Source organism: Ammospiza nelsoni, chromosome 18 (genome assembly GCF_027579445.1).
Source record: "Ammospiza nelsoni isolate bAmmNel1 chromosome 18, bAmmNel1.pri, whole genome shotgun sequence".
NCBI lineage: Eukaryota > Metazoa > Chordata > Aves > Passeriformes > Passerellidae > Ammospiza > Ammospiza nelsoni.
In genome coordinates, this window is record NC_080650.1 from 11,039,002 (window position 1) to 11,066,987 (window position 27,986).

Here is a 27,986-nt window from a genome sequence, read left to right on the forward strand (position 1 = left end):
AAGGCACATTAGAATAGATCAGTCCCTGACTAATGTTTTCTTTTGCTTGTCTCTGTAGAACACAGAAATGGAATTCATGAAAACCAAACTTTTTGTTAGGTGCAAGGACCCGGAGGAAAATGTGTCAATCTCTGTAAAGAAGTGCCATCTGCAGCCTATCTTAGACAAACTGTTTCCTGATAATTAAGGTTAGTAAATAAGTCTTTTATTTTCCACTGAAATACACAGCAGGGAAGGTCAGAACTAATGGGAATTTTGGATGCTCAGCAGCTTCCAGGGTTAATTTTTTCTCTGTTGGATTTAAAGCTAACATTTCACAGTCATGTAGGACAAACTGAAGAATGTGTTTGGGAGAGATGCCTAAACTATCAAAAAGGTAGCACTGTTTTATAAGAGTATAGCTGCTCAAACAAGGGACAGATTTTCAGATTTCACTCTTTCAAGCAATCCCATTGTATTATAGGTTCTTTGCTGCTTTTTATGATCCACAATTACCCCAGGGCAGTTTACCCAGGAGAAAATCGTTGCCAATGAGCAGAGTGCCAGCCCTCAATTTCATCTCTGAGGAAATAACACCTGCAAGATCAGTCAGGCCTGCTTGCTTCCCATGTCCTTGACTGCTTGTTCTGCTCAGTGTCACTTCAAGGTCACATTTTACACCCAAAAGGCTGTAAATGAATAATGATTCTTTAGTATCAAGCAGGGAATGGGACTCTCAGACATCCTCAGAGCCCACGAATGTGCCTGGCACCCAGATATATTGTTCTAAATTCCCTGGATTTCTCTGACTCCTTCTAGCTCAAACAGAGGATCATGGGCATCATTTGGGGAAGCTTCCTTCCTCAGAGCTGTAAGGATATAACCTGTGTGTTCCACATCTTTGTGACCACTTGCTTTGCTTAGCTTAATTCTGAAGTCAGAGGAGCAAATAAAGGGAGAGCAGACCCAAGGTCTGATGAACTTTGAACTTACTCAAATGTGAAGCTGATTAGCTGGAATAGAGAGAGCCAACACCACAGTCTAAACAGGCTGAAATTCAGCCCAGTAAGCTCCTGGCTCCAGGTCTTGTGTTCACATGCATCTTTACCTGTATCCATGTGAGAGATGGAAGCAGATTGAAGTTTTCTCCTCCCCAGAAACACAGGAGTGTTTCTCCACTGACTAATGCTGCTGAGCTGAAAGATGACACAGAGGTTGTCCCAGATCCTGGACCCCTGGGTTTTCCCCAGGTGCCAGGTCACTCCTCACAGATAATTGCTTACCATCATCAGCTAAAATAACTTCATCTTCCAAGACTAGATTTACAGGTGCAACCACTTAAAAAAAAAAAAAAAGTATTCACCCACAGTGAGGTAAATATGCAGGTTTATTGCAGCCAAGCCACTCCTTTCTGTGTCATTCCTTCTCAGACATCTGCTCGTGGATGTTAAAACCCCAAGCACCTTTGGCAGGGACACTGAACTGTGAAATCTGCAGCACCTGTGACAGAGGAGCACTCTTTGGTGAAAAAAGTTGTCCAAGGAAAAGCAGCAGCTTCAACTTGTGTCCCATTGGAGACAAGTGAATCTGAAGTTATATATTATATAAGACGTAGGTGATGACAGCAGTTTATCATTAACCTGAACCCTGCAAGAAGCACATAAGGAGAGGAAGAAGAAGAAAGCCAGAGAAGCAGCCAGGATGGAATCCATCATAAGGATCAACAATGCTGCAGACATCTCTGTTATTGTTCTCTACTTTTTGATAGTTCTGGCAGTGGGACTATGGGTATGTTGGGATTTTATTTTGTTTTACTTGATGAGCAGGTAGATTATAGAGTCTTGGCAAAATAGTATAGTAAGTGAGAATGTGTAATTAGATAAAGATTTTGATGCTTAATTGAAATAATTAACAAGTGCATGGTGGGCAAAATGTGGGCACTTATTTACATCAGAGGGGATGGTGAGCCAGGGTGGCATCCCCATCCCTTTGGGTGGATGAATGGAACAGTGGGGAAGGCGCAGTGCTGGGATTTGTGTGGGATGGAGCCCAGAGATGTGATCAGTAAAGATCAGCCAGGGTCCCTCAGACACGGCTACACCTGAGGGGGGGCGTTTGGCCACGGGGCGCTGGGGCTGCGGGAGAGCTGTGCTGTGAGGGGATGGCCTGGGAAACAGCGGGGAGGGGGAGCTGCAGGGCTGGGCAGGGGCGGGAGGGGACGCGGGGTGCACCGGGGTGGGGAGGCGGTGTGGCAGCACCCACAGCGCGGGGACAGGGACGGGAGCAGGGATAGGAACAGGGATAGGGACGATGACCGGGACGGGGACAGGGACGGGACGGGACGGCAAAGGCGCCTCGGCCGAGGCTGCGGGTGCCGTTTGAGGGCAGCATTGGCGGGGCTGTGTGTGGGCTCCAGGATGCAGAGCCACGGAGCCGGGAGCAGGAGCAGCCCGGGCTGTGTCAGGAACCGGGAGCAGGAGCAGCCCCGGGCTGTGTCAGGGTGCAGAGCCATGGAGCTGGGAGCAGGAGCAGCCCGGGCTGTGTCAGGGTGCAGAGCCATGGAGCTGGGAGCAGGAGCAGCCCCGGGCTGTGTCAGGGTGCAGAGCCGGGAGCAGGAGCAGCCCCGGGCTGTGTCAGGGTGCAGAGCTGGGAGCAGGAGCAGCCCGGGCTGTGTCAGGGTGCAGAGCCACGGAGCTGGGAGCAGGAGCAGCCCCGGGCTGTGTCAGGGTGCAGAGCTGGGAGCAGGAGCAGCCCCGGGCTGTGTCAGGGTGCAGAGCCGGGAGCAGGAGCAGCCCCGGGCTGTGTCAGGGTGCAGAGCCGGGAGCAGGAGCAGCCCGGGCAGGGCTGGCAGTTCCTGTGCTCGGCGCCTCCAGCCCGGCCGGCTGCGCTGCGAGGGGAGCCTGGAGCCCCGGGAACAAAGCCCCGGCAGTCAGGGCAGAAGAGCAGCGCTGGGACCTCAGAGCTGAAGCGTCTGAGAGAATGGGCCGATGCACTGAGCTCCAGAGGAAGGCACTGAATTCGGGTTTCCCTGGGGCAAGCCCTCCTGGTCACCTGAACACCTGACTAGTGACAAGCTGAGAGGAGGGATTGCCCTTCAGGGATCCTCTGCTTTCCAGGAGCATCCCAGCAACATTTCACAGTGCAGAAAAGTCAGCTGCAGAACAAACATCCCTTTCTAACAACCTGGCAGTATTTTGAGGGGCACCAACAATTTACAGGTTGCACAAAGTGGACACAAACTTTTCTTTGCCTCTTCAGCACAGGAGCAGAGGCCAAAAATATAGTTAAAAATCTGAAGCCCCAGTCCAGCAGAACACCTGGTTGTCTGGCAGGAGGGAGCTGGGTCCTACCATGAGAGTCTGGCTGTTGCTGTAGTTGAACTTCATGTTAAAGATCTCTGACAATAAGGAGCTGATCTCTGGCTTCTCAGGCCATTGTGTGCTGAGTTAATTCCTGGAAACTTTTCTTTCCAGCCATGAAGACTGGACAAATACTTACCCAGTTGCTGTGTGTAGTTAAATGTAAATCCATTGTGTTTACTTCCTTTCTTCTGCATTGGAAGAAAATACATGGATAATTTCCCCAGGTCTTCTTTCTTTATTTACCTGTTCAAAGTCCATCAGAGATGACAATGGAAATCCAGTAAATAATGGCTCAAGGTCATTAATAAAAATTTGAGGAACTTCCCTCTAAAGCCCATCCCTTGACAAAGACAACATGAGTTTGTAAAAAGGAAATTTTAGCTGGCTTCTTCTTTTGGAACTTCAGAGGGAATCAGGCCCAATGCTGATATCACAACAAGGGAACAGATACCTATAGGGGCAGGATGGTATTGAGTAAAAAAGCTGCATACTTTCTGTATAATAATCAACTTGCATATTATAGTCTGTTTTGATGCCTGAAAGCAAAGGCTTTTCACCCCAACAAAAAATTCATGTGAGCTTTTACTTGAGCGAAATTTTTTCTTGGTTAAATTTAATTTTATTTAGTGTTCACACTATAATGAAAGATGAAGGAATGAAACTTGAATGGCTAATGCAGACCTAGATGAAAGAATGATTGTTCCATTGTATTCCATTGTATTTCCTTCATCATAAGGTTGTTCTTTTTGGCCACTCTGTTTTTTTCTCTTTACCCTGCCTGTGTGTTTTGTTATCCCTTCATTCAGGCTGTTTGTTCTCAGCCTGTGTATAATTGCCTAGCACACTTGAAATATGATTAAAACTTTCTTTTTTCCTTTTTTCCAGGCTATGTACTCCACCAACCGAGGCACAGTGGGTGGATTTTTCCTGGCTGGACGGAGCATGGTGTGGTGGCCGGTGAGTGCTGTGTGTAAAACACAGGGTGTGCATCTGCCCTGTCTGTCCTGGCATATCCAGGGCTCTGTGGCACTGCTGAGGCTGTGGTGGCTTTGTTGTGTGGCTGCAAATCCAACTCTTTCTCCAGCCACTGGTGTCACAGGGCACACTGCACAAACAAAGCCACAGGATGGGCAGGGAGAAGTGCTGGGGGAAGTTCTCTGAGCTGTCTTGATTGTGTGATCAACTTGTTTGACTATAAGTACATTGTTAATGTCAGTACAGACAAATCCAGTGCTTTGCCTTTCATGCCACTTTCAAACTTTTCAACATTTGGACTCTGTTCTTTTCATTGCACTCAAAGAAGGTGGCTCATTTTAAGGTTGTCACAGACAGGAATTAATTTACTGCAATTTTCCCCTTTATCGCTCTATTGTTTCTACTTTTGGTAACAAGTTCTGGTCTGTACAAGGAGAAAAATCCTGGAAATGTTCTGGTATGTTATTGGTAAAATATATTTTAAATGTATTTAAAGATTAGCTGTGGCTTACCTCAAGTGTCTTCTGTGGAATTCTGTTATACTCCAAGGCAGAGAACAGGAGTCAAAGCTACAAAGTGTTTTTAGCCATCCATTCCATCAGGCCATTTGGCAGAAATGATGTTAGATACAATTATCTATTTCTTCCTGATCATACAGTCTCTTTAATATGAAAAGCAGACAACTTACACAAACCTGCATTTTCTGTATTACTGGAATACAGGAAATGGAATAGTGTTTTACATTATTCCATTTGTTTGAATGGAATTCCTCAACACCTCTGATCTTGCATTCAGTTTCAGAAAATGTTTCTCCACTTCATTAAGGCTTGGGAGTCAAGAGTCCACATACATTGATTCAGTTACAGGACCAGAAGACTGAGATTAAATATTGATTCCCTAAAGATTTAGGAATTTTTTTGAAGTAGGCTGCAGAAATACCTGCACAGCTTTCAGTCATGTGCTTCAGGGAGCTGCTCTCTGCCTTCAGAAGGCATTGGGACAGCCTCTGTAAGGACATGAAAGGATTAAAGGCCAATGACAGTAAAAAGTTTCTTCATCTGATGTAGCAGATCTAAGAAAATTCAGGTTCCTTCGGAAGACTGAGGAAAGAGAAAGTTTTCAAGTTATTTTAAGATAAAATTCATTATTCTGGGAGAAGAGAAGAAAACCTAACAGATTACTCAACTGTCACTTTAATCAGGGGGCTGGTTTGAACCTTGTGCAATTGTGTCTGCCTGGCAAGGGGGTGTGAATATCCTTTTGTGAGGAGTGAATGGAGATGGAGGCAGCAGGGCAGCCAAGCCTCACCATAGGAAAGTTCTGTGCTGCTCCAGTGGCACTGAGAACTCCTGATGATCCCCTGAGACCTGGGGGAGAGGATCTGACACCAATCCTCTGCCAGCACAAACCCAACAGAGCCTGCAGCTCCCCTCCTCCAGTGGGATCAGCCCAAGTTCCTGCCAGGATCCCCTCCCTCCTTCCCAGACTCTGGGAGCTCAGTGAGGACAAAGTGCTCAGTCCTAGATCTCCCCTTCAATCCTTCCCTCTGGAATGCCAGGAGGGGCTTCCCTGCCATAAAAATGAACCTTTCTTGCTATTCTTCCTCGTATCACTCAAAATAAGCAAAGAGCAAACACTCCAAAACCACAAACTAAATACCATGTCAGCAGCACCACCCTGGAAAGTTTGCCTTGGATAAAAAGAGCTTCCAAAACACCAATTCTTAGCAGGTAGATGGGATGTCAATCACCCAGAGCAAGCTGGGCTGAAATGATGAGGAAACCAATGAAAGTATAGAAAGTTTAGTCAGAGATGTGATCTCAGCTCTGCAGCTGCTAAAGCTGAGTGTGATGTTTTACTTTGTGCTTTGATTTCTCTTTTGTGCCAAGTCAGGGCTAACCTGGGATGGTTCTGGTGGCCTCAGTGCATGTTCACAGAAAGGGTGGGGCAGCTGTTTTGCAAGAGGGCTCTTGTTTGTCAGATTTCTCCCCTGCCATTTCAGGATAATGACCCTTGTCATGTAATTGCTTTCTGGAATAGAGCAAAATGAAGAAAAAAAATCCTTCCACAAACTTGGTATAAACTTAATTCCCCTAACTAATTGTATTTTTCAGTTGTGGTCTGTATGCTATGCTCTGCAGGGCACCTACAAGTGGCATTTCTGATCCTAGAGGGAGGGAGGCTCGATAGCAGTGTGTTAGGATGTCTTACTGACAAGCTGGGAAGGGATTCCCTTCACTTAAACCATATCACATCTGTGCTTTGGTGGACTAGAGGAGACCCTGGTAATGAAGGGCTAGAGATTATTCCTGCTTTTATATGGATTTTGAATGTTTGTAGTCACTGGCTGTGATTGTGATTTGATTTCTCAATGTATAAAGTAGGACCAAGACACATCCTGGGCCAAGTTTGCCCTGCTTGGGCTCTGATTGTTCTGCTCCAGCAGAATCCAGGAAAGCTGCTCAGCATTTTGCAGAACCAAGCCCAGAGATAGTTTTCTGGCTGAGGTGAGAGTTCACTTCACTGGAATCACTGCCCTTGTGCAGTGGCTGAGCCATCTCAGTGGTTCCCTGGTTAATTAGGGATAAAGGTATATAAGAGCATTCTCCCATATAACCCAAACCTGAAATCTGCTGTTGGTTAGTCATAACATAAGAAATGCTTACGAAATGCTGAGCCCTTTCCACTCTCTTGCTGTGGAAACTGACAGAAGAATCTTCAAGAAACTGTCTTGGTCTCTTGGGCTTTGGGGGAAATATCTTCAGGAAAGACTCATGGCTCTTTAAACCCTCATAATCAGCTCTGCTTTTCCCCAAAAGACCCAGAGAAGTTCAAGGCAAGTGACAGCTCTGTAGCAATGGGACTTGCCAGCTTCAGCTTCCTTTGCCAGATGAAGGAGTTGGGTTCAGCCAAATGCTTCCTGCCATGGTAGGACATGAAGTGTCTGTTCCTGCAGAACAGTCAGCTTTGGTAGCAGGAATCTCACAGGATTAAAGCCCTTCACGCACAATTATAAAACCTCAAACTTTTGAAGCCTTCCTGCTTTTGAATTTTCTTCTTCAGGTTCTGGAGTTTTGCAGACAGATCTGTCTGCACAAAATGATGGGTTACCTTGCACACCTCAGTTCCTGAGGCATGAATAGGACAAAGAGAATCTGCTGGGTATGTGAAGCCACTCTGTTAGAGAGATTTACTGAACAGTGGTGCAGGGTCAAGGGCACTCCAAAGAGAAATGTAACTCAGCTTGTTTCTGGTCACGTACATTTAGATCTTTGTCAGAGAGATAAGAATTAGGGGAAAAAACCCCATAGATTCTTTATTCAGCTGTGCTCAGCTAATCTTTGTGGCCATCAGAACTGACCACTGGCATGATTTCTCTGATCTTTGCAGCCAGGTGAGTTTCACATTGTCTCAGGATTTTGCCCACTTGCTGAATCTGACACTGCTATGAGGAACCAGGAACAACAATTCTGCTGTGAATAAGATTTGCATTTCCTTTTCTTAGGTAAAGTAGAATGAAAAATTACCTTGTCAAGTTCCATGCCAAAAAAAAAAAAAAAGTGTTAAATCAATAGTTTTCAGGGTAAAAAGAATAATGAAGTAATCAAAGCAAAGCTCTGATAGAAAAGTAGACGTTCAGTGAAATGGATTTCTGCAGAATCTGTGAGATTTTCCAGCTGGCTGGGAGGTGTTTCTGCTTCAGAGCACAAAGTGGGGAGGTGTCAGATCCTCCTGAGCCTGAGCTATTCCAGGTTTGTTGGAGCACAGACGTTTTGATGATTATTGTCCATTCCCTCCCTTAATACACTGGGAATTGTAAAGATGTGGCTTAATTGGGTAATAATGCAATTCATAGAATTTTCAGATTAATTGGGAAAGAAGAATAAACCCCACACTTCCTTCTTTGGGTCTCAGAGCCTAGGAAGTGTGGCAGTAATATTGCATTTCCAAAGGGACTGAGGGTGATCCCAAAAAGCTCAGGTAGGAGAAGCAATGCCTTTGCATCAGAGTAAAGTCACAAGGTGCAGGGTAGAGCTGTTGGTTAAAGAAGAGCATGAACAGCCTCAAGGGTAGGAATGAGAAATGTGTCAGGGAAGAGGGGTGTGAGAAGAGCTTCTGCAGGAGTGATACCTCAGGGATGGCTCAGGGCCTGTGGGGTGAGAGGATCCCCTGTGCTCTAAGGATCAGTGGGAAAGGGTTTGGTGCTGAGCTAATGCCTCCAGGAGGGTGGGCAGGGGGCAGGGGGTGTGCTGGCAGGTCCTGGCAGGGAGAGGAGGCACAGGCTGTGCATTCTGCACCCTGCAGCTGCCACTGCCTGCCCAGTGCATCCACCCAGCTGGGAATGGCAGGGCCAGGATGTCACTGCATCCTCCTTTTCATGAGGAGAGCAAGGTGAAAGAGTTAATGAATAACAGGAAAAAACACAGTGATCATCACAGTGTTTCAGGGTGGTGGTACTTCTGCTGAACAGAGTGCTCTTGTTAGGGCCTGACCTCTTAAAATTTATTAAAAGAGTTAATGTTCCACGTTTGCCTCAGGTTAGTTCAGGTTTTTCATCCTCTTTCCCTCTTAGCAGCTTTTGTCCCTTTCAACCAACTTTGTTCTTCACCTTCCCTCCTGGATCTGTCTTTAAAATCAGTTCACTCACACATTCTCTGGGAACAGTTAACACTGCCAGAAGATTGTTTCTCTCTGCCATTCCCAGTTTCAGCCCAGAGTTTTTAAGATGTTCAGCAGCATCTACCAATGGCAAATCAAGAATTCCACTAATCAGCCTTTCCACTACAGAAATCCCACAGCAGAAAGTTCTCCAGCAAGGCAGCTCAGGCCCAGAGCCATCTACCTTCTTTCCTCATCCTTAAAATATGGCAGATGGGAAACTTCTCTTTCCCCTCTGGCATCAGCAGCCACTGGGGTGTGAGGGTATTTGGTCAGCACTCTTCTTGCTGTGGCCATGCTGCAGATTTAGGGGTAATCTGCATTCCCTGGCCATGAAGCCATGTTCTCCTTGGTTTAAGGGTAATCTGCATTCCCTGGCCATGAAGCCATGTTCTCCTTGGTTTAAGGGTAATCTGCATTTTCCTGGCTATGAAGCCATGTTCTCCTTGGTTTAAGGGTAATCTGCATTTTCCTGGCCATGAAGTCATGTTCTCCCTTCCCAGCTGTGTGACATAACTGAAACTTATTTTTAAATTGCATCCATTATTAGTATATGTTGATCCTAAAGCTCTGCTGCACTGGATGTTCCCCTAATTCAGAGAAAAAAAATTAGGATGTGAATGTGGGATCTGCATTCGTATTGCTTTATCCTTGTGCTGGTCCTGAATATGTTGGTAGTTTTGCATTGGTTTGGTTTGGTTTGGTATTTTTCTTTCAGTACAATATTATTTTAGATAAATGTGAGAACACAGCATCAGCAGCATTGCCTGCAGTGTGTCCTGGGGTTTCAGGCACTGAGCCAAAGCTTGTGCCTGTCAGTTCTCAAAGTTCCTCTTTAGCTGCTTCTGTTACTTGGATCTGCCTTTAAGCTCTTGAACCAGGAGAGGGAACACATTAAATAAAATCAGAGATTAATGTGGTTAATATTTTCTGGTGATTGCATTTCTAGTAACCTAGATTTACGTTTAATTATTTATCTCCAAGGAAAGTGTTGGGCAACAGTGCTAATGCTTAGTAAAAGTGATACTTTTTTCTTCACTATCATTTCTGGAAAACTGTTGCTGTCACCAAGAGGTTAGAAGAAACAGAGGTCTTTTGTTTGCTAATGTTTGTTGCAAAACTTATCAATCCTGTAGAAATGTCATATGACCAACTGGTTACAATCCTGTAGGGCACAACTGGCTTTTAGAAATGTGTAAAAACCCCAAATCCAGAACTGAGTGAACTTAGAATCATAAATTTCCTGTCCCAGCAAAAGAACAGTTTGTCTGCAGAAAAAGACTTGAAGAAATCAGGAGATCAAACTGATGGAAGAGAAAAACTGTAAGCCTGGAAAAGAAAGAGTGGAACCCCCTGAATTTTATTTGTGTGTTGCAAATTAAAATAGGGGAGGATAATCTATTTGTTATCAGAGATCAGGGCTGTGGGTTGAAGAGTGTGGCTGCTATTTCTGGCTATGCCATAGCTCTGTAGAATAAATCTGCTCTGCAGGGGTGGATTTCTAGGATGAAATCCTTCATCCTCCCAAAACTCAGGGGATTGTCCCTATGCTCCCAGACACATTGATTGAATATTTGCTGCTATTCAAATCAGTTGGACTCAACGATCCCTGTGGGTCCCTTCCAACTCAGGATATTCCATGATTCAAATGAGAGCATTGGAAGAGGTCAGCAGAAATTCCCTGGCCTGTGGTTTTTATGCGGTTTTCTTTTTAACCCTGATTATTGTTGTTATTGTTTTAGCTTTAAATGTAAGGATGTGAGGAAAGAATAGAGAAGAATACAAAAATGTTCACTTTCATTTTTTCATTTCAGAACTCTTCCAGCTTCCTTGTCCTCTGCCCACAATACTCAATCAAATCCAACCTCTTTTTTATGCCTGACTTCTCACCCTGCATCTTTCAGTGCCTGATCCAGTAAATCATCACTGGGTATTTCTGCTGCCTTTAATGTGTTCATTTTGAGGAAATGAAGCTCAGTCCTTTTCATCTTTCCTATTGTCTAAGTTACTTAATTAAGAATTAGGTCTTTGTGAATGGCTCCTGCCTGTCTGCAAACCATCAGGAACCTTGCATTTTTTCAGTCTCTCCCTGTTCATCAATTCCCATGTTCTCCCTGCTGTTCTGTTTGTATGATCAGTGCAATATTTGGGGGTCTTAAAGATCCAGCTCTTCTTAAATATAACTCCTTGATTTACTATTGCTCCTGGCTTCCACTTTCTCAGCAGACATTCCTGCTCTGCAGCTTTCAGAATTTAATTCAGTAATCAAATACTTCTGGCTAACAGTGAGCCAAGTCCAGCTCTCAGCAGGGGCACATTTGGATGCACAGGCTGTGCAATATGGAACAGGGAGTGCAGGAATGACAGCTGGGGATGCCCTGCTCATTTCCTCCTTGAACAAGGAAGGAAGATCACAATCTTCCTCTCTGATTGCCTGGATATCATCCCAATGCCAGCTTGGCAAGTTTTGCAAACATTTAAAAAATCTATATTGGTGTAATGTGTTTTTTGACTCAACTGGGAGATATTTGATTCACCATCCTCTTCTCCCTCACTATTGTGGATGTGGTGCTGGGGGCTCTGGTTTCAGTGGGAGTTCTGAAGTCTGTCAAGGAATTGATTGTCAGTCATTGCCATCAGCACCACCACAGACAGGCAGGACTTCAATGTGCCAGATGAAGGGGATTTTGCAGCAATCCCCATGAACATAAGAACCAATTTTTGTTTTTTCTCTTTGCAGATTGGTGCATCTCTGTTTGCCAGCAACATTGGCAGTGGGCATTTTGTGGGAATAGCAGGAACAGCAGCAGCTGGAGGAATTGCCATTGGAGGATATGAGTGGAATGTAAGTGCCATATATGTCAGGGAAATACTTGTGACATCTGGATTATCTGCAGAGCTTAATCAAAATAACATTGCCTAGTAATTTAGGACTGTCAAAGTTTGTACTTGGCAACACTTGTTTTCTGCACAGACCACTAAGAGCCAATGTAATCTAGTATTTAACCTGTCTAAGCCACTGGAGAAGGTGACACTTTTCAGTTGAAGCTTTTTAGAGAGTATTTGAACCAAATAAATTGGAGGATTTTCTCCTCTATGCATATAGTTTTATTACTTTTAAAGTATTTGTGAAGAACATTTTCAGACTGCAGGATGCTGGGAAGAATTTATCAGGCAATCCATGGTAATTTTTGCAGCATTTTGCTATGTAGAAATTATTGAAGATGCTTTGATTTCTTCACAGGCTGTAAGGAATTTTGAACATCCTGCATAAGCACCTGCATTCCAGAAATCTTTTCCTCTTTACCTTCTCCTTCCTGTAATTATGCTCGTGTTGTGCTCATGGTTCCAGTACAGGGTAGAGCTGTCACGTAGCATTGTATACATCAGTGATAGATAAGTGAGCTTCCAGAGTAGCAGGGTCAGCGTGAACGGAGACTGCCCTGAACCACTGCATCCATTTCCTTGTGCCAGCCATGAGGGTGCGGCTGACAATGTCGTCGTTGTGCCTAATTCACCCTCGGGGAGGGAATCAGCCATGGCACAAAGGGCTGAATGAGCCTCCACAGGTCGATACTTCCCTGCATTTATTTCTGAACCCTCCCACCCTGGGGGATTTGGCTTTGTGTTCCTCAGTAAGTGAATGGTTGCTGCGAATAATCAAGTGCTGGTATGATAGAAATGTTTAAGGAGAAGGACAAAGCTTAAAATGAACTGAGATGTGCAGTTTATCTGTCAGCTCCCTCTTTTTGACCATATAAGGCCTATGGCAGACCTGATTCTCCTTCTTTTTCCAGCAGAACAAAGCAAATTAAAACAGAACACAAATCTCTCGGGTCCATATCCTTCTTCAGACATCTCTAACACTTTGTCTCCTGTGAGGTTCCTGCTGGACCAGTATCAGCACACAGTGAACAGGGAAGCAGCAATCAGGTCTGGGAGTGTTTGAGCAGACACTGCAGAGTTCATGACTTAGAGTGGCACAGCTAACACCCATAACAGGAGTAATGAAAGTAATACCAAATTTGACTGTTGACATCCTTGTTTATCCCTGTTCCATTCAAATTATTTCTATTTTGTATCAGAATAACAGCAGAAGCTGACCCAATATTTCTTGTCCATCTTACAGTTTTGACCTAAGGGCAGAACTTAAAAGATACAGTTTAAAAGCCCTCTAAGCCCTGTGGACAAAATAAATACAGAGTGCAGCTCTGAGGGCAGGAATTTGTTTTGTATTTGTTGATTTAAGTATGTACAAATCAGTATTGGGCAGCATTCCACCAATTTAAGTTAGAAAACTGTGACACTGCTAGAAGTAAGATCAGTAATTCACAGAATACACATGGACACACAAAATATACTATTAAATTGTAATGTAACAATACAGAATATTTTACAAATTGCCTGTGGTGCATCCTGTACAGTCTGTGAAATTGTTGTAAAGCATTCAACCATGCTGGGCTTGCTCTGAAGAGAGCTGGGATAGTCTGGTACCACTGGTGGAGCTGTGACTCAATACCAGAGGGCAATCCTGTGAGGACAAATCAGCTGGTTCTGTAGAAAATACAAATCATGTGTGCTTCTTTGGGACAGCTAGCATGAAACCCAGGCTGCATTATACCTGATGAAGTTTTTAGCCAAGATTCCATCCCCAAATTTTCAACTGTAAATCAGAGGTCAGAGCAGAATCAACTCTCCCCACACCCCTGCAGTGCCCAGGTTTTTGTGATTTCAATGTTCCCCAGCTGCTGTTTGCTCTGATAAATGGTTTTGGGAGCAGTGTCTGGATACAGGAGCTAATTCAGCTGATCTTGTCTTGGCTGCAGGCTCTGATATTTGTGGTGATTCTGGGATGGATCTTTGTACCCATCTACATCAAGGCTGGGGTAAGTCAAACCACTACATTGCATTTGTCAAACCACTACATTGCATTTGTCAAACCACTACATTACATTTGTCAAACCACTACATTACATTTGTCTTTGCTGCTCATTTCTGCAGCTCAGGGCTGGAGTGCAGCAAACTCATTATGAATGGCACGAGATCCCAGTGTGCCAGAGCAGCACTTTGTTGTATCTGTGTACTTGAAAAATGAGGATTCTCTGTTCTAAAACCTGAGGTGGGAAGTACTTGGTGCTCTCTCCTTGTTCTCCTTTGATTCCTGGAGCTGCTGTTCCTTGAAGCTGCAATTACAGTCTCCTGATTTTGTGCTGCACTCTCAGAGTATCTGAGTACCTAAAGTCTTGCTCTAATGTGATTTGCAGCTGTTCCCCATTATGTGAAAGCTCCTCTGCCTCCCCAGGTGGTGACAATGCCAGAGTACCTGAGGAAACGTTTCGGTGGGAAACGGATCCAGGTCTACCTGTCAGTGCTGTCCCTCATCATTTATGTTTTCACCAAGATCTCAGTAAGTGAAACTTTTACAATTTCTTCCATTCTACACTGATCTAAAGGAAAGAAATGCCCTTTTACAATATTGCTCTCACAACTGCCCAACCATTCCAGGTTTGGAGCTCTTGGCTGAATGAACAACTGTAAAAGTGTGATTTTGTGTTTTCTTTATTCTGTCCAGTGACACTCTGTGCTGCAATCCAAGGTTTTTTTTTTTTTTCCTTGCTACTTGTTGTGCTTTATCCTCTTTTTAAAGTTTTAGGGTTTACTTTTACATTTGCTCTCTTCTAGAAAACATCAGTGTGGAGGGAAATTTCTATTGTATTATGGTCTGTTATCTTAGGGGTCTGTGAAACCCAGGGCAGGAATTTTTGTCCCTAGATTTCATATTTATCTGTTTTAGTATCCTCTGGTGAACATGCCATCAGTAATATAGATGAGGGAGAAGAGCAAGGGGACTATGGATAAAAAAAGAATAACAAGAATTAGAAAATGGAAGAGTGGGGAAATGGAAATGAGGGGAATTGTACCAGCTGAGGTGAAAGGAGGGAAGAGGAGAGATTCTTTTAATGGGCAAGTGACTGGTGTAAACTTTAAGGTACTATGAAGTTAATGTTTATTAAGTAAATGGATGTGTTTCTGTGGAGTAGTAAAGGGAGCTGGTATTTTCCATATGTCTTGAAAGTACCAAGCTACTAAGGAAGTCCACAGTTCAGGCATACTTGAGTCTGTTGTTTTGCAGAAGTTGTCATGGCAGATTAGTCTTTGCCCTCTGAATGGGAGCTGAGTGATAATAGTGCAATTTAAACTAAAAGATTGGCCTTTTGCTCTCATTCTCACATTATAGCTGATCCTTAGAGAGGTTATAAATTAAACAGGTTGGTAGCATGAGCTGGCCTCAGAGCTGGATTTCTGTATATCTCAAAAGGATTAGAGAGTTTGCTGTAGTTGTGCTCATCAGAATCAGAACTCCTGGGTACAACACAGAGTTCTGCACATTCCAGCTGCAGAGAAACTCCTCCAGTCAGAGACTCACAGCCCTTTTCAGCAGCACATGTTGGTGCTGAGCCTATCAAGGTGCTACACAGCTTCTGAATTTACTGTTCAGCTTTGGCTCCCAGCCTGTGTCATGCCTGAGGCTCTGATTATGGGATTTTTCACTGTTTCACTTGGAGTGTCCTGTTTCCAGGGAAAACAGGTTCTGCATTTAAGCTTCCAGTGTGTACAGGAGGATCAAACACCCTCTCCATGGCCAAGGATCCACGCAGCAGCAGCAGCAGCAGCAGCAGGAGGTTACCTGGGCCCCACTCCACCATTGGCCCACCCCAGCTTCCCACCACCCCCTTTACTGCAGGTGTTTGTGGGGAAGTGCATGGAGCTGGGTCTCTGTGCTGTGCAGGTGACAAACATGGTGTTCAATGTCCTCTAAGCATTTCCTTTGTTTCCCCAGCTGCCCTGGGCAGCTGTGGCAGTGTCTGTGCCTGTCCAGGTGAGATTCCTGCAGTACAGACAGGTCCCTGCACTGCTGCCTTTGGACGGGCAGGATCTGCCCAGCACTGATTCCCCTGCTCTGTGTGATCCAGGCTGGCAGAGCAGGCAGTCCCTGCAGGTCTCAGGAGCTGTCAGAGGAGCTCACTGCAGGTTTTGCTGTGCTGTGCTGTGCACACCATGCCCACACGGTGGCCAGAGCAGGGAGGGAGGGCAGGGCTGTTCCCTGGTGGGCTGCAGGGAGCTGTGCTGGGGGGAGAGGCACAGGCAGAGCTCCCTCCCCACAGACACGTTGGATATCCAAACACATCCACGCGTTGACAGAGCCATTGTGCTTTACTTCCCTAAGAGTTGCCTTGGCAAACACTCCCTTGTGATCTCTGGGCTCTCAGATTTGATAGAGGCTGCTGCCCTGCCCTGAGTGGGTCACACCCACCAGCAATTCCCACTGCCTCTTATCCTTGCAGAAGAGTGACATCTCTTGCTTCTGGGGTAGTTATTTCATGTACTTCTTCCTTGCTGGGTTGAAATATTATGGAGTGTACTTAATAATATCATTATAACAATGCTTTCTAGGGAGCAGTGTCACATATCAGCTCGTGTGACTCCTGCTGTGCTTTCTGGCGCAGTGCCACTCCCCAGTGAGGATCAGATTCCCTTTGCACACCTCTACAATGTCCTTGCCATTTCTCTTTCCCTGCACATTTTATGTGGGTTTTGTTGATTTCTTACCTTGCTTTGTGGCTAATCAGCCACTTGACCGACAAGGACAAGGAGTTCATCCTTGGGATCAGGACACATGTGATTTTTGAGCCCAAAGGATTTCTGTCATACAGGGACCTCAGCTGCTCCTGCTCCCTAAGTGTGCAGCACATTGTGAGTCGTGCCCAGAGCAGCTTGCAGAGGCTTTTTAGCCACCAGGGTTGATGATATTGGTCATTATGCCAAAGGAAATGGCCTGGTAAAAATAAAGTCTTGATGGACAGTAATAGGGTAAATTATGACAAGACAAAAAGGAATTAAGGTCTGAATGTTTTTGAAGAAATCAGAAATGGTAAACTGGAACTTTTAAATCTCTTACAGCATTTTCTCTCTGTTCATTGTGCATCATTTCAGTAGGAGATCTATGGGCAAAGACTTCCCAGGGAAAGAGGAAGAGGAGAGTCACCTTCTCCTAGGAGTGCAGAGTGCAGGGGTCAGAGCAGGTGCCCCTGCTCTGGCACCCACAGGATAAACTCAGCTGGCACTGGTCTGGCCAGCTTTGCTTTGTGATCCCTGCCTCTGCAGAGACAGCCTGGAGTGGAAAGGAAAGGGTGACTCTAATTAGAGATTAGCTAAAGATTGTCTATAGAACCGTATGAATGGAGAAACAGGGAAATATTGGAAGACAATAATCTTACTGGGGAGGAGGAGCAGTGAAACTGGAAGATAACAGCAATTTGAAGAAGCTGATACATTTCTCCGAATGCTCAATAATTAACTATACATTTCTTCGTGGGAATCATTTTAGGCTCATCAGTATTTAATGATATGTAGGCTAAACTAAAGCCAAGAACAATAAAAGGAATGTCTGGAACATAGACTGATTAGTGGTGTGAAAAGATAGGAAACAGATTACCATAGAGAAATGGGGCAAAGGATACGGTCTGACAGCGACTGGGGCAAGAGCTACAGGTCCTGGTTCCCAGTGCCAAAGAAAGGCTCTAAGAAATCTGCTCCAGAGGCAGTTCCGGGGGTGGGAGCTCTGCTGTGCCTCCCACTCTGCTCACAGAGCAGCTCTGTGCTGCCAGCACAGCGGGGCTGCACAGCTCCGGCCTCTTCCTCCTCCTCAGCAGGAAGCAGGGCGAGCTCCTGCCCTGCGCTCTCAGTTTTGGTGTCCCGGCAATGAGGATGGTTTTTCTCTCTGGTGTCCCCCAGGCTGCTTCCCTTCCTGCCGGGGGGTGTGCCCCGCCCTGCTCTGCCCCGCCCTGCCCCGCCCTGCTCTGCCCGCCCTGCCCTGCCCCGCCCTGCTCCGCCCTGCCCCACCCTGCTCTGCCCGCCCTGCCCTGCCCCGCCCTGCCCCGCCCTGCCCCACCCTGCTCTGCCCGCCCTGCCCTGCCCGGGGCAGCAGTGGGGTTGGGCTGTGACCCCCGGCCCGGGCTGGCCCCTGGGGGAGGCTTTGCCCAGGGCTCAGGCAGAGCTGTGTGTCCATCCCAGCTGTGTGTCTGTCTGCCCCAGCTGTGTGTCCATCCCAGCTGTGTGTCTGTCTGCCCCAGCTGTGTGTCTGTCTGCCCCAGCTGTGTGTCCATCCCAGCTGTGTGTCTGTCTGCCCCAGCTGTGTGTCCATCCCAGCTGTGTGTCTGTCTGCTCCAGCTGTGTCTGTCTGCCCCAGCTGTGTGTCTGTCTGCCCCAGCTGTGTGTCTGTCTGCCCCAGCTGTGTGTCTGTCCCAGCTGTGTGTCTGCCCCAGCTGTGTGTCCATCCCAGCTGTGTGTCTGTCTGCTCCAGCTGTGTGTCTGTCTGTCCCAGCTGTGTGTCTGTCTGCCCCAGCTGTGTGTCTGTCCCAGCTGTGTGTCTGTCCCAGCTGTGTGTCTGCCCCAGCTGTGTGTCCATCCCAGCTGTGTGTCTGTCTGCTCCAGCTGTGTGTCTGTCCCAGCTGCGTGTCTGTCTGCCCCAGCTGTGTGCCCATCCCAGCTGTGTGTCTGTCTGCTCCAGTTGTGTGTCTGTCTGCCCCAGCTGTGTGTCTGTCTGCCCCAGCTGTGTGTCTGCCCCAGCTGTGTGTCTGTCCCAGCTGTGTGTCTGTCCCAGCTGGTGACCCTGGGGGTACTGGCTGCCAGCTGAGGGTGACAGTCCCTGTGCAGAGCCCTCTGTGGGTGCTGGGGTTGCAGGGCAGCCCATGAGCTGCATGCTCAGGAGCAATGAAAGCAGAATTTACAGTAAGGCATCACAAGTGCAAGGGGCAGATTATTCTGATTGCAAACTTGTGTAAATACCATTGATGCCAATTATCTCTGAATCAGGAAGTGATTTAATGGGATTAAGGGCCCAGTGTTACTCTCAAACCTGAACAATCCCTTCCTTACGTAAGAGCTGAAGGTTTTCTCTCTTAGCCAACTGCTGTCAATTCTTCTGACAGGAACTTAAAAATAGAGACCATAGAAGATGTTTGCCTTCAATGCAAATGCAGCATTTGTCCTGAGCCAGCAGGAAGAGCTACACCACACATGAGCAGTAAAGGGAAAGAGATTTGTGGGGTGACACTGAAGGAAGAGAACTGTCCTGGAGGTGTCACCCAGTCCAGCCCTGCACACAGCAGCAAATGGAACTCACACTCTGTTTTACACAGTTTGTCCTGAATCTGTCTCAGTGCCTAAGTACTGAGCAGTGAGGTAACTGTCTAGAGAAAAGAACTCTGTTAAAAAAGGCCTGGGAATTCTCTGGGAAGTGTTACACCTCTGGTACCAAGAACTCCACAGCTCTGAGGGGACACTGGCAGGTACACAAAAATGGCTTCTATTTTGATTTGTGTGTGCAGTATTACAAGGGGCAGAGTTGTGCATTTCAGTGCCCTCATCATGGAACTATAATATGTCACCATGAACCCAAACATGGCTGAACCTGCCATTTTTCTTTTCTAGGCTGACATCTTCTCTGGAGCTGTATTTATCCAGCTGGCCATAGGGCTGAATCTTTATTTGGCCATAATCATCCTGCTTGCTATTACTGCTCTTTACACCATCACAGGTGAGTTTGCAGAGTAGTCTGATAAATCAGAGATGTTGAGGGAGGTAGAAGAAAGAGAAGTGGAGAAAAGGGGAGAAATGAAAACCTGAAAGGGGGGGGTTATTTATAGTGGTCCTTGAAAGACAGAGGTGGTGGAAAAGGGAAAAAAAGAAAAAAGCATTTCCACTGAGACATTTGTCCAGGGCTAACTTATTTGTCCTGACTTCTCTGCCATCAGGTGGCCTTGCAGCTGTGATTTACACAGACACCCTACAAACATTCATCATGGTATTGGGATCCTTTATTCTCATGGGATTTGGTAAGTAAATCAGATGAATCAAACTGGAATGTTCAGCCACAAATCTTGCAGTGGCTACAGAATGAATCCTGCAGTGTGAAACTGTTACCTTAACCAGGAGGTTTCAGCTCCTGTACCCATTTATCAGCGAAGAAAGCAGGCATGTTGCCAAAAGTCAGGCACCTTTAGTCACTGAGTCTCTGTCTCCCGAGCACAAGTGAATGTGGAAGGTAACAAGCAGCATCCCATGACAGGATTTTTATGCCCACATCAAGGGGACTTTTCTCCTCACACTCTCAAGCTCTGAGATTTCAGTAACAAATCCTTTATTGCTCCTGTTATTTTGTGTGTTTCAGCATTTGCTGAGGTGGGAGGCTACGAGGCTTTCATGCAGAAGTACATGGCAGCCATTCCCTCCAACGTGTCCTACGGGGGCACCGAGGTGGATCCCGCCTGCTACATGCCCCGCAGCGACGCCTTCCACATCTTCAGGGACCCCATCAGTGGGGACCTGCCCTGGCCAGGCCTCATCTTTGGCCTCAGCATCCTTGCCATGTGGTACTGGTGCACTGACCAGGTAATGTGGGAGCCCCATGCCCTGCTGAGGGCAGACACAGAGCTCTGTGCTCCAGGGAGATCCTCCCCTGCAATGCAAAGCTGGGCCACAGAGCTGGCTGTCATTTCTAGACTGGTCAGTGACTTCTCAGTTCCTGGTTTCAAGGCATCTCTCACATGTAGGAAAATGGAATGGGTGCTCTTTCAAACCTTTCTGCACACCTCTGCCCAGCAGATACCCTCTCTGCCTCCTTTCTCATTTTTTGTGTGTGACCATGTGTGAAAACAGAGAAGTTGTGCTGTGAACACCTAGGAAACCATGGAACAAATGGCCCTTGTTAAACTGGGTCTAGATACCATTCCCTTTTCAGTAAGACAAGTTTGTTTCCTATACATGCAGCTTTCATCTTTGCTTGCATAGTCTTGGGGGGAATATTCTTTATATGTTTGGTCTTTCAGCCTGGAGACTCTTCCCCAATCATCCTTCCTTCTCTCTAAAAGTACTGCCAGTTTCCTCCAGAGATCACTCTGACATGAGTAAAGAAAAAGGTGCTCCTGCTTCTGCAACATGTAAATGTGTCTCTAACAAATGATCTCTCTGCATCCTAAATTGTGAGAAAGATCATCTTCATGATTTCTCAACAAATTAACAAAATCCCCAATGTAACTGTATTTACTGCTCTGTTAAATATTCTATTCCTTTTTGGCTTTTTAGTCTGTCAGCTTTAAAAACTTCTTGTGAGAGAAGTTTTACCCCTCAAACACACACCAGATAAGCTGTATTTTCCTTTACTTATTTCAAACATATCCTTTGATTTTTATGTAGTTTTCATTTTTCCTAGTGGCAGAAATGCTAAATAGGCTCTTTTGCTATACAGAAGTTAAGAAATACCTTGTATGTGGAACATGGCATGGTGTGATCATGGAAATGTTCTAGCTGCCACGTGTCATTGGCAGGTTATTGTGCAAAGATGTCTCTCTGGCAAGAACATGTCCCATGTGAAGGCTGGCTGCATCGTGTGTGGGTACCTCAAACTCTTGCCCATGTTCATCATAGTGATGCCTGGAATGATCAGCAGGATTTTGTACACAGGTATGATACAGATACAGAAATGCAAAGCTCTTGCTGCCTGCCTTTCATTGCCAACCTCTGTCCCTTCCATAATACCAGTTAGGTTGTCATCTTCTCATCCAAATGTCCAGGCACCTTCAGCTAACTGCACTGTTAGAAGCCACAGGCCTTCCTCTTTTCCCTGATCCCAGGTTTCTGCTAATAACTATTGCTGTCTGTTTTAGGGGAAAGAAATTCCACAGGGTCCCTCCCTAGCTGTTTGTCACAGCCCCACTGTGACTGAATAAGTGGAAAATGCTGTCCAGGACAGATACTGTGCTGGAGGGCCAGGGCCATCAGTCACAGACTGCAGGGTCTGGGCCATGGGCAGTCCCAAGGGCAGCATGGGGAAATGCCACTTTCCCATCTCCCTGACCAGCAGAGTTTGGCTGTGTTTGGCAGCAGGCAGAGGAGAGAGGTTCAGGCTGCAGGGAGTGGGCTTTGTGTTCCTCTGTTTGTTTTTCTACTTGTGTTGTTCAGCCCTGGTCTGACAAATGAGTGCAGATTTGCTTTTGACCTGCAGCACTTGTCAGTACTCTTTTAGAGAGGAAGGGAAGAGGCTTAGGATCACCTTCCTCCCTGTCAGCAAACCAAGGATGAAATCAAATGTGTCAATCCAGTGGCTCAACACAAAAATACATTCTAGAAGCTCTGTTAATTTGGGAGCAATCTGTTGTTTACATGACCTTGTCTCAGTGTCTCATTATCCTCCCCTCAGATGTGGTGGCTTGTGTTGTGCCTGAAGTCTGCCAGCGCTACTGTGGCACCTCAGTGGGCTGTACAAACATTGCTTACCCAAAACTGGTAGTGGAGCTTATGCCAAATGGTAAGACAGTGTCTGTGTTTGTTGTTTCTTTATTTTAGGAAAGCCAGACTGTAAAAATCAAGTGAGAGAGGGAGTCCAAGACCCATATTTAGTTCCAAAATTCTTGCTAGAATGATGTACTATTAACCAAAGGGGTTGTCTGTATTAGCTGTAGGTGCAGAATAGTTCCACACTGACAGTGTCAGCTCTCAGCTGGCACATGCTGTGTGCTGAAATGGTGAATGAGCTCCCTTTTTGTGAAGGTAAAATATACCCTGCTTGGCCAATGATTTATAAAAGACTCTTTGCCAGGATCTCTGTGTTGGAGGCCTATTCCAACACAACCCCAAAGGGATGGGTGCTGGCTTATAAGGCAAAAAAGCCAGGTTGTGATATTACAGAGACCATGGCACTTCCCTGATTGCTTTGGTACTTTCCCATCCTTTGATAACTGTTGTAAAAATCCTGCAGTACTTCCCCATGCTCTGTGACCAGGCCAGACCATCTGGAAAAGTGGCTTACTCTGCTTTTCAGACAGTAAAAGAAACTTGGATTTTTTTGGCAAATATCTGGTTCACAAATATACTACAAGCAAGTGAGCACTCTCTTGCAAACAAAAGGAACGATTTTTATATGGTTGGGAAAAGTCTGCTTAATATAATTTTCTTATTCCAGCATTTAATCAGGCAGAATTCACTAAAGAAGTAGCTAAGCTACATGCTAAAAGCTCAAGAGTTTCCCTGCCACTGCTGTAAATAGCTCCAGCACGGGAATGTCAGGCAGGATTTTATGTCAGGCAGGTAAATGTGCCAGACACGCTCAGAGCTGCCCGATGAAAGGGTCGGGCAAAGAGCGGGTGCCAGGTACCGAGGCTGCCCACGGAACGCTCCTCCCTCCCCGTGCCCGTCTCTGTGTTCCAGGTCTGCGGGGTCTGATGCTGTCAGTCATGCTGGCCTCCCTCATGAGCTCCCTGACATCCATTTTTAACAGTGCCAGTACTTTGTTCACCATGGACATTTACACCAAAATCCGGACGCGGCCATCTGAGAAGGAGCTGATGCTGGCTGGCAGGTGAGCGTGGCCGGGCCCCCCTGCTCAGCCCCGAGCGCTCCCCGGAGCTCCTCCCCAGCCCGGGCCCGGCTCAGCCTCCCCGGGCTGCCCCAGCCTCCCCGGGCTGCCCCAGCCTCCCCGGGCCCGGCTCCTTTGGGGACAGCACACCCTGCTCCCCGAGGAACACACACTGTGCAGGAAGAGCTGATTGTCACAGCTCCCCACTGCTGTTGCAAGGAAAATCTTTTCAATTACCTTCCTGGGCTCCGTGCTGCAGCAGGCTGCAGCACCAATGAACTGGTTCTAGTTCATCTGCTATTGATTTGTCTCTGGACATAACAACCACAGCAGAAAAGTGATTTTGTGTGTTCTGATTGCATATTTAACCATGTGCTGATGGATATTTGACGTACACAATACCCAACTTGGATTTCTTTTGTTTGTTCAGTGCTAATTTGCCATTATAATTGATTTCACTAGTTGAAATACAAAATGAACATGTAAATTATTGATTAATTGATGTTCTTTTTTCTTTCTGATAGATCATAGATACTTCTAAGCAGATGGCTAATTGAATATCTGGCTATGTTTACAGGGCATTTATGTTACTCTTAATTGGCATCAGCATTGCCTGGGTTCCTGTGGTGCAGTCAGCTCAGAGTGGGCAGCTCTTTGATTATATTCAGTCTATTACCAGCTACCTGGGCCCTCCCATTGCTGCTGTTTTCCTCCTTGGTATCTTCTGCAAGCGTGTCAATGAGCAGGTGGGTGTGAATTAGGAAACAGGTATGCCACCTGTTCCTTTAGGAACTGGGAGAACTGTGGGGTTTTTTGTTATGAGCAACTTCCTGTTTATTTTAATCCCAGTATAGCCCAGGGATTTTGTGTCTCCATACCCCAAAGCCTGATGTTTCAGAGATGAGTTGGATAAGGTTCTTTCATTGTCTGATAGATAAACAGTCACCTAGGAATTCATAGATAGCTCTGAAGCTTAGGTTCTCTATCACTTTGCCCAGAAGTGTGTTAAAAGGATAATCTATGGACACATAGCTGAAAGTTTCATTTAGGATGTTGGTCACCAAGCTGCTTTACCAAACAAACCATGTCTTACCTATCCTGTCCATCTGGGTTTTGAATATCCCCAATAATGGAAACTCCAAAGTGTCTCTAGGCACTGTTCCAATGATCAAGCACCTTTACAGTAAAACAACAAAAAACAAAAGTTTAAACAGAATTTCCCATGTTTCAGTTTGTGCCCACACATAGCTGTGTGTCTGTTACACTTTGGGCTGGAGTTCTGTACACCAGGCACCCACCAACAGCACTGGGAATTAAATAATTACTCAGGGCCATTAGCAGGTAAAGCAGACACACATTTCAGGAAGGATGACACAATGTTCTGGCTGGCTCCATCGTGCCAGAGCTGTCAGGGATTAAGAGCTCAAAGGTAAAAAGGTATGAGAACAGCCCCTGGGGTGTGCAATCCATGGCTGAAACCTGTCCTGTATGAGGGCAGAGTTGTGTGGAGCCAGATGGACTGTGAGAAAAGGTCTGGACACAGTCCTGAGGTGTGCCTGACATCTCAGAGCTGTTCATTGCCCCTTTCAGCTGGACTCATACACTGAGCTGTAAATAAGGTGACTGAAAGCATCTGGGTTAAAACCCACATTCCAAAGCCATTGTAACACATAACTACATCCATGTTTCCTCCAGCAGCTGTTTATTCAGAGTTTATTTCCACACCTGAAATGACTCATTTTGATCCCTTCTTGTCACACCCTTGTCTGCAGGGTGCCTTCTGGGGCCTGATCATTGGGCTGCTGGCTGGACTTGGCAGGATGATTTCAGAGTTTGCCTATGGAACTGGCAGCTGTGTGGCCCCTTCCAACTGCCCCTTCATCATCTGTGGCATTCACTACCTTTACTTTGCACTGATCCTCTTTGGGGTTTCTGCCATCGTCATCCTGGCAGTCTCCTTCATGACCAAGCCCATTCCTGATGTACATGTGAGTATCTCTGATGTACAGTGAGTATCTCTGATGTACATGTGAGTATCTCTGATGTACATGTGAGTATCTCTGATGTACATGTGATGTACATGTGAGTATCACTGATGTACATGTGAGTATCACTGATGTACATGTGAGTATCACTGATGTACAGTAAGTATCTCTGATGTACATGTGATGTACATGTGAGTATCTCTGATGTACAGTGAGTATCTCTGATGCACGTGTGAGTATCTCTGCAGTCCTGCTCCTCAGGAGATGGAACCCAATGAAAGCACCAGGTCATACCTGGTGTGTCACCCCTCGACACCTCAGCCTCCCCCAGCATACAGCTCTTGTAAGAAAGCAAAGGAAAGAGTCTTCATTTACCTGTCACAGATCTCCAGTGACTGCTCATAGCCTGGGACACCCCAGACACTTGGCATGCTGTGGTTTGGAGCCAGCTTGGGTGCTGGCCAGGCTGCTTGGTCTCTGTGTGCTCAGCCCATGATCAAGCCCAGTCCTTTTGTTCCGTGGCAGCTCTACCGCCTGTGCTGGGCCTTGAGGCACAGCAAAGAAGAACGGATTGATCTTGATGCAGATGAGGAGCAGGACAGAGCTGATGAAAAAGATGATGAATCAGGTAACTGTTGAATACTTAGAGATTCTGTCATATATTTGAGTATCCCTGTTTCACTCCTGAAGGAACATTACATGCTTGATAGTTGAAGACATCCTCCCTTTCCCCAACGACGAATCCTCAGCCCCCACAAATTTAAATGGCTCATGAGCTGCCTTTTCCAATCTCTCGTGCTTAGTGTAAATCAGAAGTGAAGTGGATTTGAAGGGAGGAAATCTTGTTCTCTTGGTATCTGGGTGGCAGCTCTAGGACTGAACCCATGGCAATGCTGTGCATTGACAGAGCTGTGTGTGACTCCAGCACTTGGAGGGAATTCACCTGGAAAGAGGGGTTGTGCTCAGGATTGAAGGCACCTGATTGCCCAGATCCCTCTTTGTCATTCTTTGCTACAAAAATATGGTGAAATTATAAAGGTATGGTCAGGCATCACAAAAGCAGACTGCAAACCCACCTGCTCTCTTTACTGGGTTTCTGGTTCTGCTCCCAAGCTCCTTTTTATCAGTATCCTCAAATTAATTTATTTTTCTTTCAGTTAAGAGTGTAGAAAGTATTGAAAAAATGGAGTTTAAGCTTTGAAGCACATTTGCATCTCCAATATTAGGCCAAGTCTCTGGGCTGCAAAAGGCCCAAGTGTCTTCTCCAGAAGGCTCTCTTGGAACATGTAGGAAATCCCTCTTTTCTCAGATGAGCTGTGCAAATACAATATTAGCTCAATCCTTGTACTGTTTTGTACTAAAATGCTTCCTTTAATTGTGACCATAAACCAGAGCAGGAATGCCCTCAGTCCCAGAGATGTGTGTGTGCCATGGTCTGTACTCACCTTTCCTGACCAGAGTGTTATTCCTTCCAGTTAATGAGGAAAACCAGGAGGACCCAGGATGCTGTAGGAAAGCTTACAACTGGTTCTGTGGCTTGGACCAACAGAAGGCCCCCAAACTGAGCAAGGAGGAAGAAGAGGCACTGAAGAAGAAACTCACAGACACCAGTGAAGTGCCACTGTGGAGAAACATTGTGAACATCAATGGCATCATCCTCTTGACTGTGGCTGTGTTTTGCCATGCCTACTTTGCATAACCCCTGATCACAGTCCTGAAATTGTACTGCATTGTTCAAGCAAAAATGATGGTTTGTAGATTTACACAATTAGATACACATTGTATTTTCATCATCTACATCTGTAAAACATCAGAGTGATTTACTCACTGATTTTGTGATCATAATTTCAACAATTTAAAGATGAAGGCCACTGGGATTTCAAGAGAGAATTTCTGTTTAGGCATTGAACCAATCCAGGGCTGAGGTTCAGAATTTCCATCCAATATTCTCTCTGCTCATGATACATTTCATATTTTAGGTTCAGAACAAGGCTGCTTGAGCCATATTTCATATCAGGTTTTGTGAACTACCTTTTAGGGTTCATGACACTATTTTGATTTTTATCCCCTCCTCTGATCATTCAATTTTCCTTTTCCTTTGGCTATGATAATGTGCAAAAAACTGACAACCACTGAGGGACTGTATTACAAACTCAAATTAAAACATTGCTTTTGTCCCCCCAACATGGGATATCTTAAGTAAAGGGTTTATGCACCTATCAATGCATTTGATATTATATATAATTTCCATTATCAGTTTTCTCCCCTTTTTCTCACTTCCCACTGGGTTGTGTTCCTCAGTTGTCAGTGGAACACTAACCTCTGAATTGGTCACATTTTGAAACTGGGGAACACCTGTCTTGATGATCCTAAAAAGAATTTTGCTTACAGTAGATTATTTGTTTAAGGTTAACTTCCAAAGGTCCTCCTCTCTTGATATTTTAATATATACCTTTACTTGAATGTGAAGCTTTTTATACAAAATACATGTATTATATATACACAAGCAATACATTATGTATATGCACTATATATATATTATATATATTTAAAATATGTATTTATGTGTGTGTATATATATTAATTTCTTACTGATCAATTCCCACCCTG

The 27,986-nt window shown here is 45.7% G+C and overlaps 1 protein-coding gene across 1 annotated transcript; it reads left to right on the top strand.

Moving 5' to 3' along the window:
* Positions 1-14: 14 nt before the first annotated feature.
* SLC5A1 (solute carrier family 5 member 1) lies at positions 15-27,936 on the top strand. The gene is made up of 16 exons (XM_059485279.1): positions 15-188; positions 1,410-1,767; positions 4,227-4,298; positions 11,716-11,820; positions 13,802-13,861; positions 14,278-14,382; positions 19,470-19,575; positions 19,793-19,873; positions 20,209-20,429; positions 21,365-21,500; positions 22,237-22,344; positions 23,244-23,394; positions 23,969-24,137; positions 25,164-25,379; positions 25,902-26,004; positions 26,852-27,936. The coding sequence occupies exons 2-16, from the start codon at positions 1,681-1,683 to the stop codon at positions 27,073-27,075; spliced, it is 1,944 nt and encodes a 647-aa protein (XP_059341262.1). The 5' UTR covers positions 15-188; positions 1,410-1,680; the 3' UTR covers positions 27,076-27,936.
* The last annotated feature ends 50 nt before the right edge of the window (positions 27,937-27,986 follow it).

Excerpts from the sequence above, each read along its gene's own strand:
- SLC5A1 (XM_059485279.1), top strand. The coding sequence starts at position 1,681 with ATGGAATCCATCATAAGGATCAACAATGCTGCAGACATCTCTGTTATT. Across the intron at positions 4,299-11,715 it reads GGAGCATGGTGTGGTGGCCG|ATTGGTGCATCTCTGTTTGC; the intron begins GTGAGTGCTGTG and ends TTCTCTTTGCAG. Across the intron at positions 26,005-26,851 it reads TGAAAAAGATGATGAATCAG|TTAATGAGGAAAACCAGGAG; the intron begins GTAACTGTTGAA and ends TATTCCTTCCAG.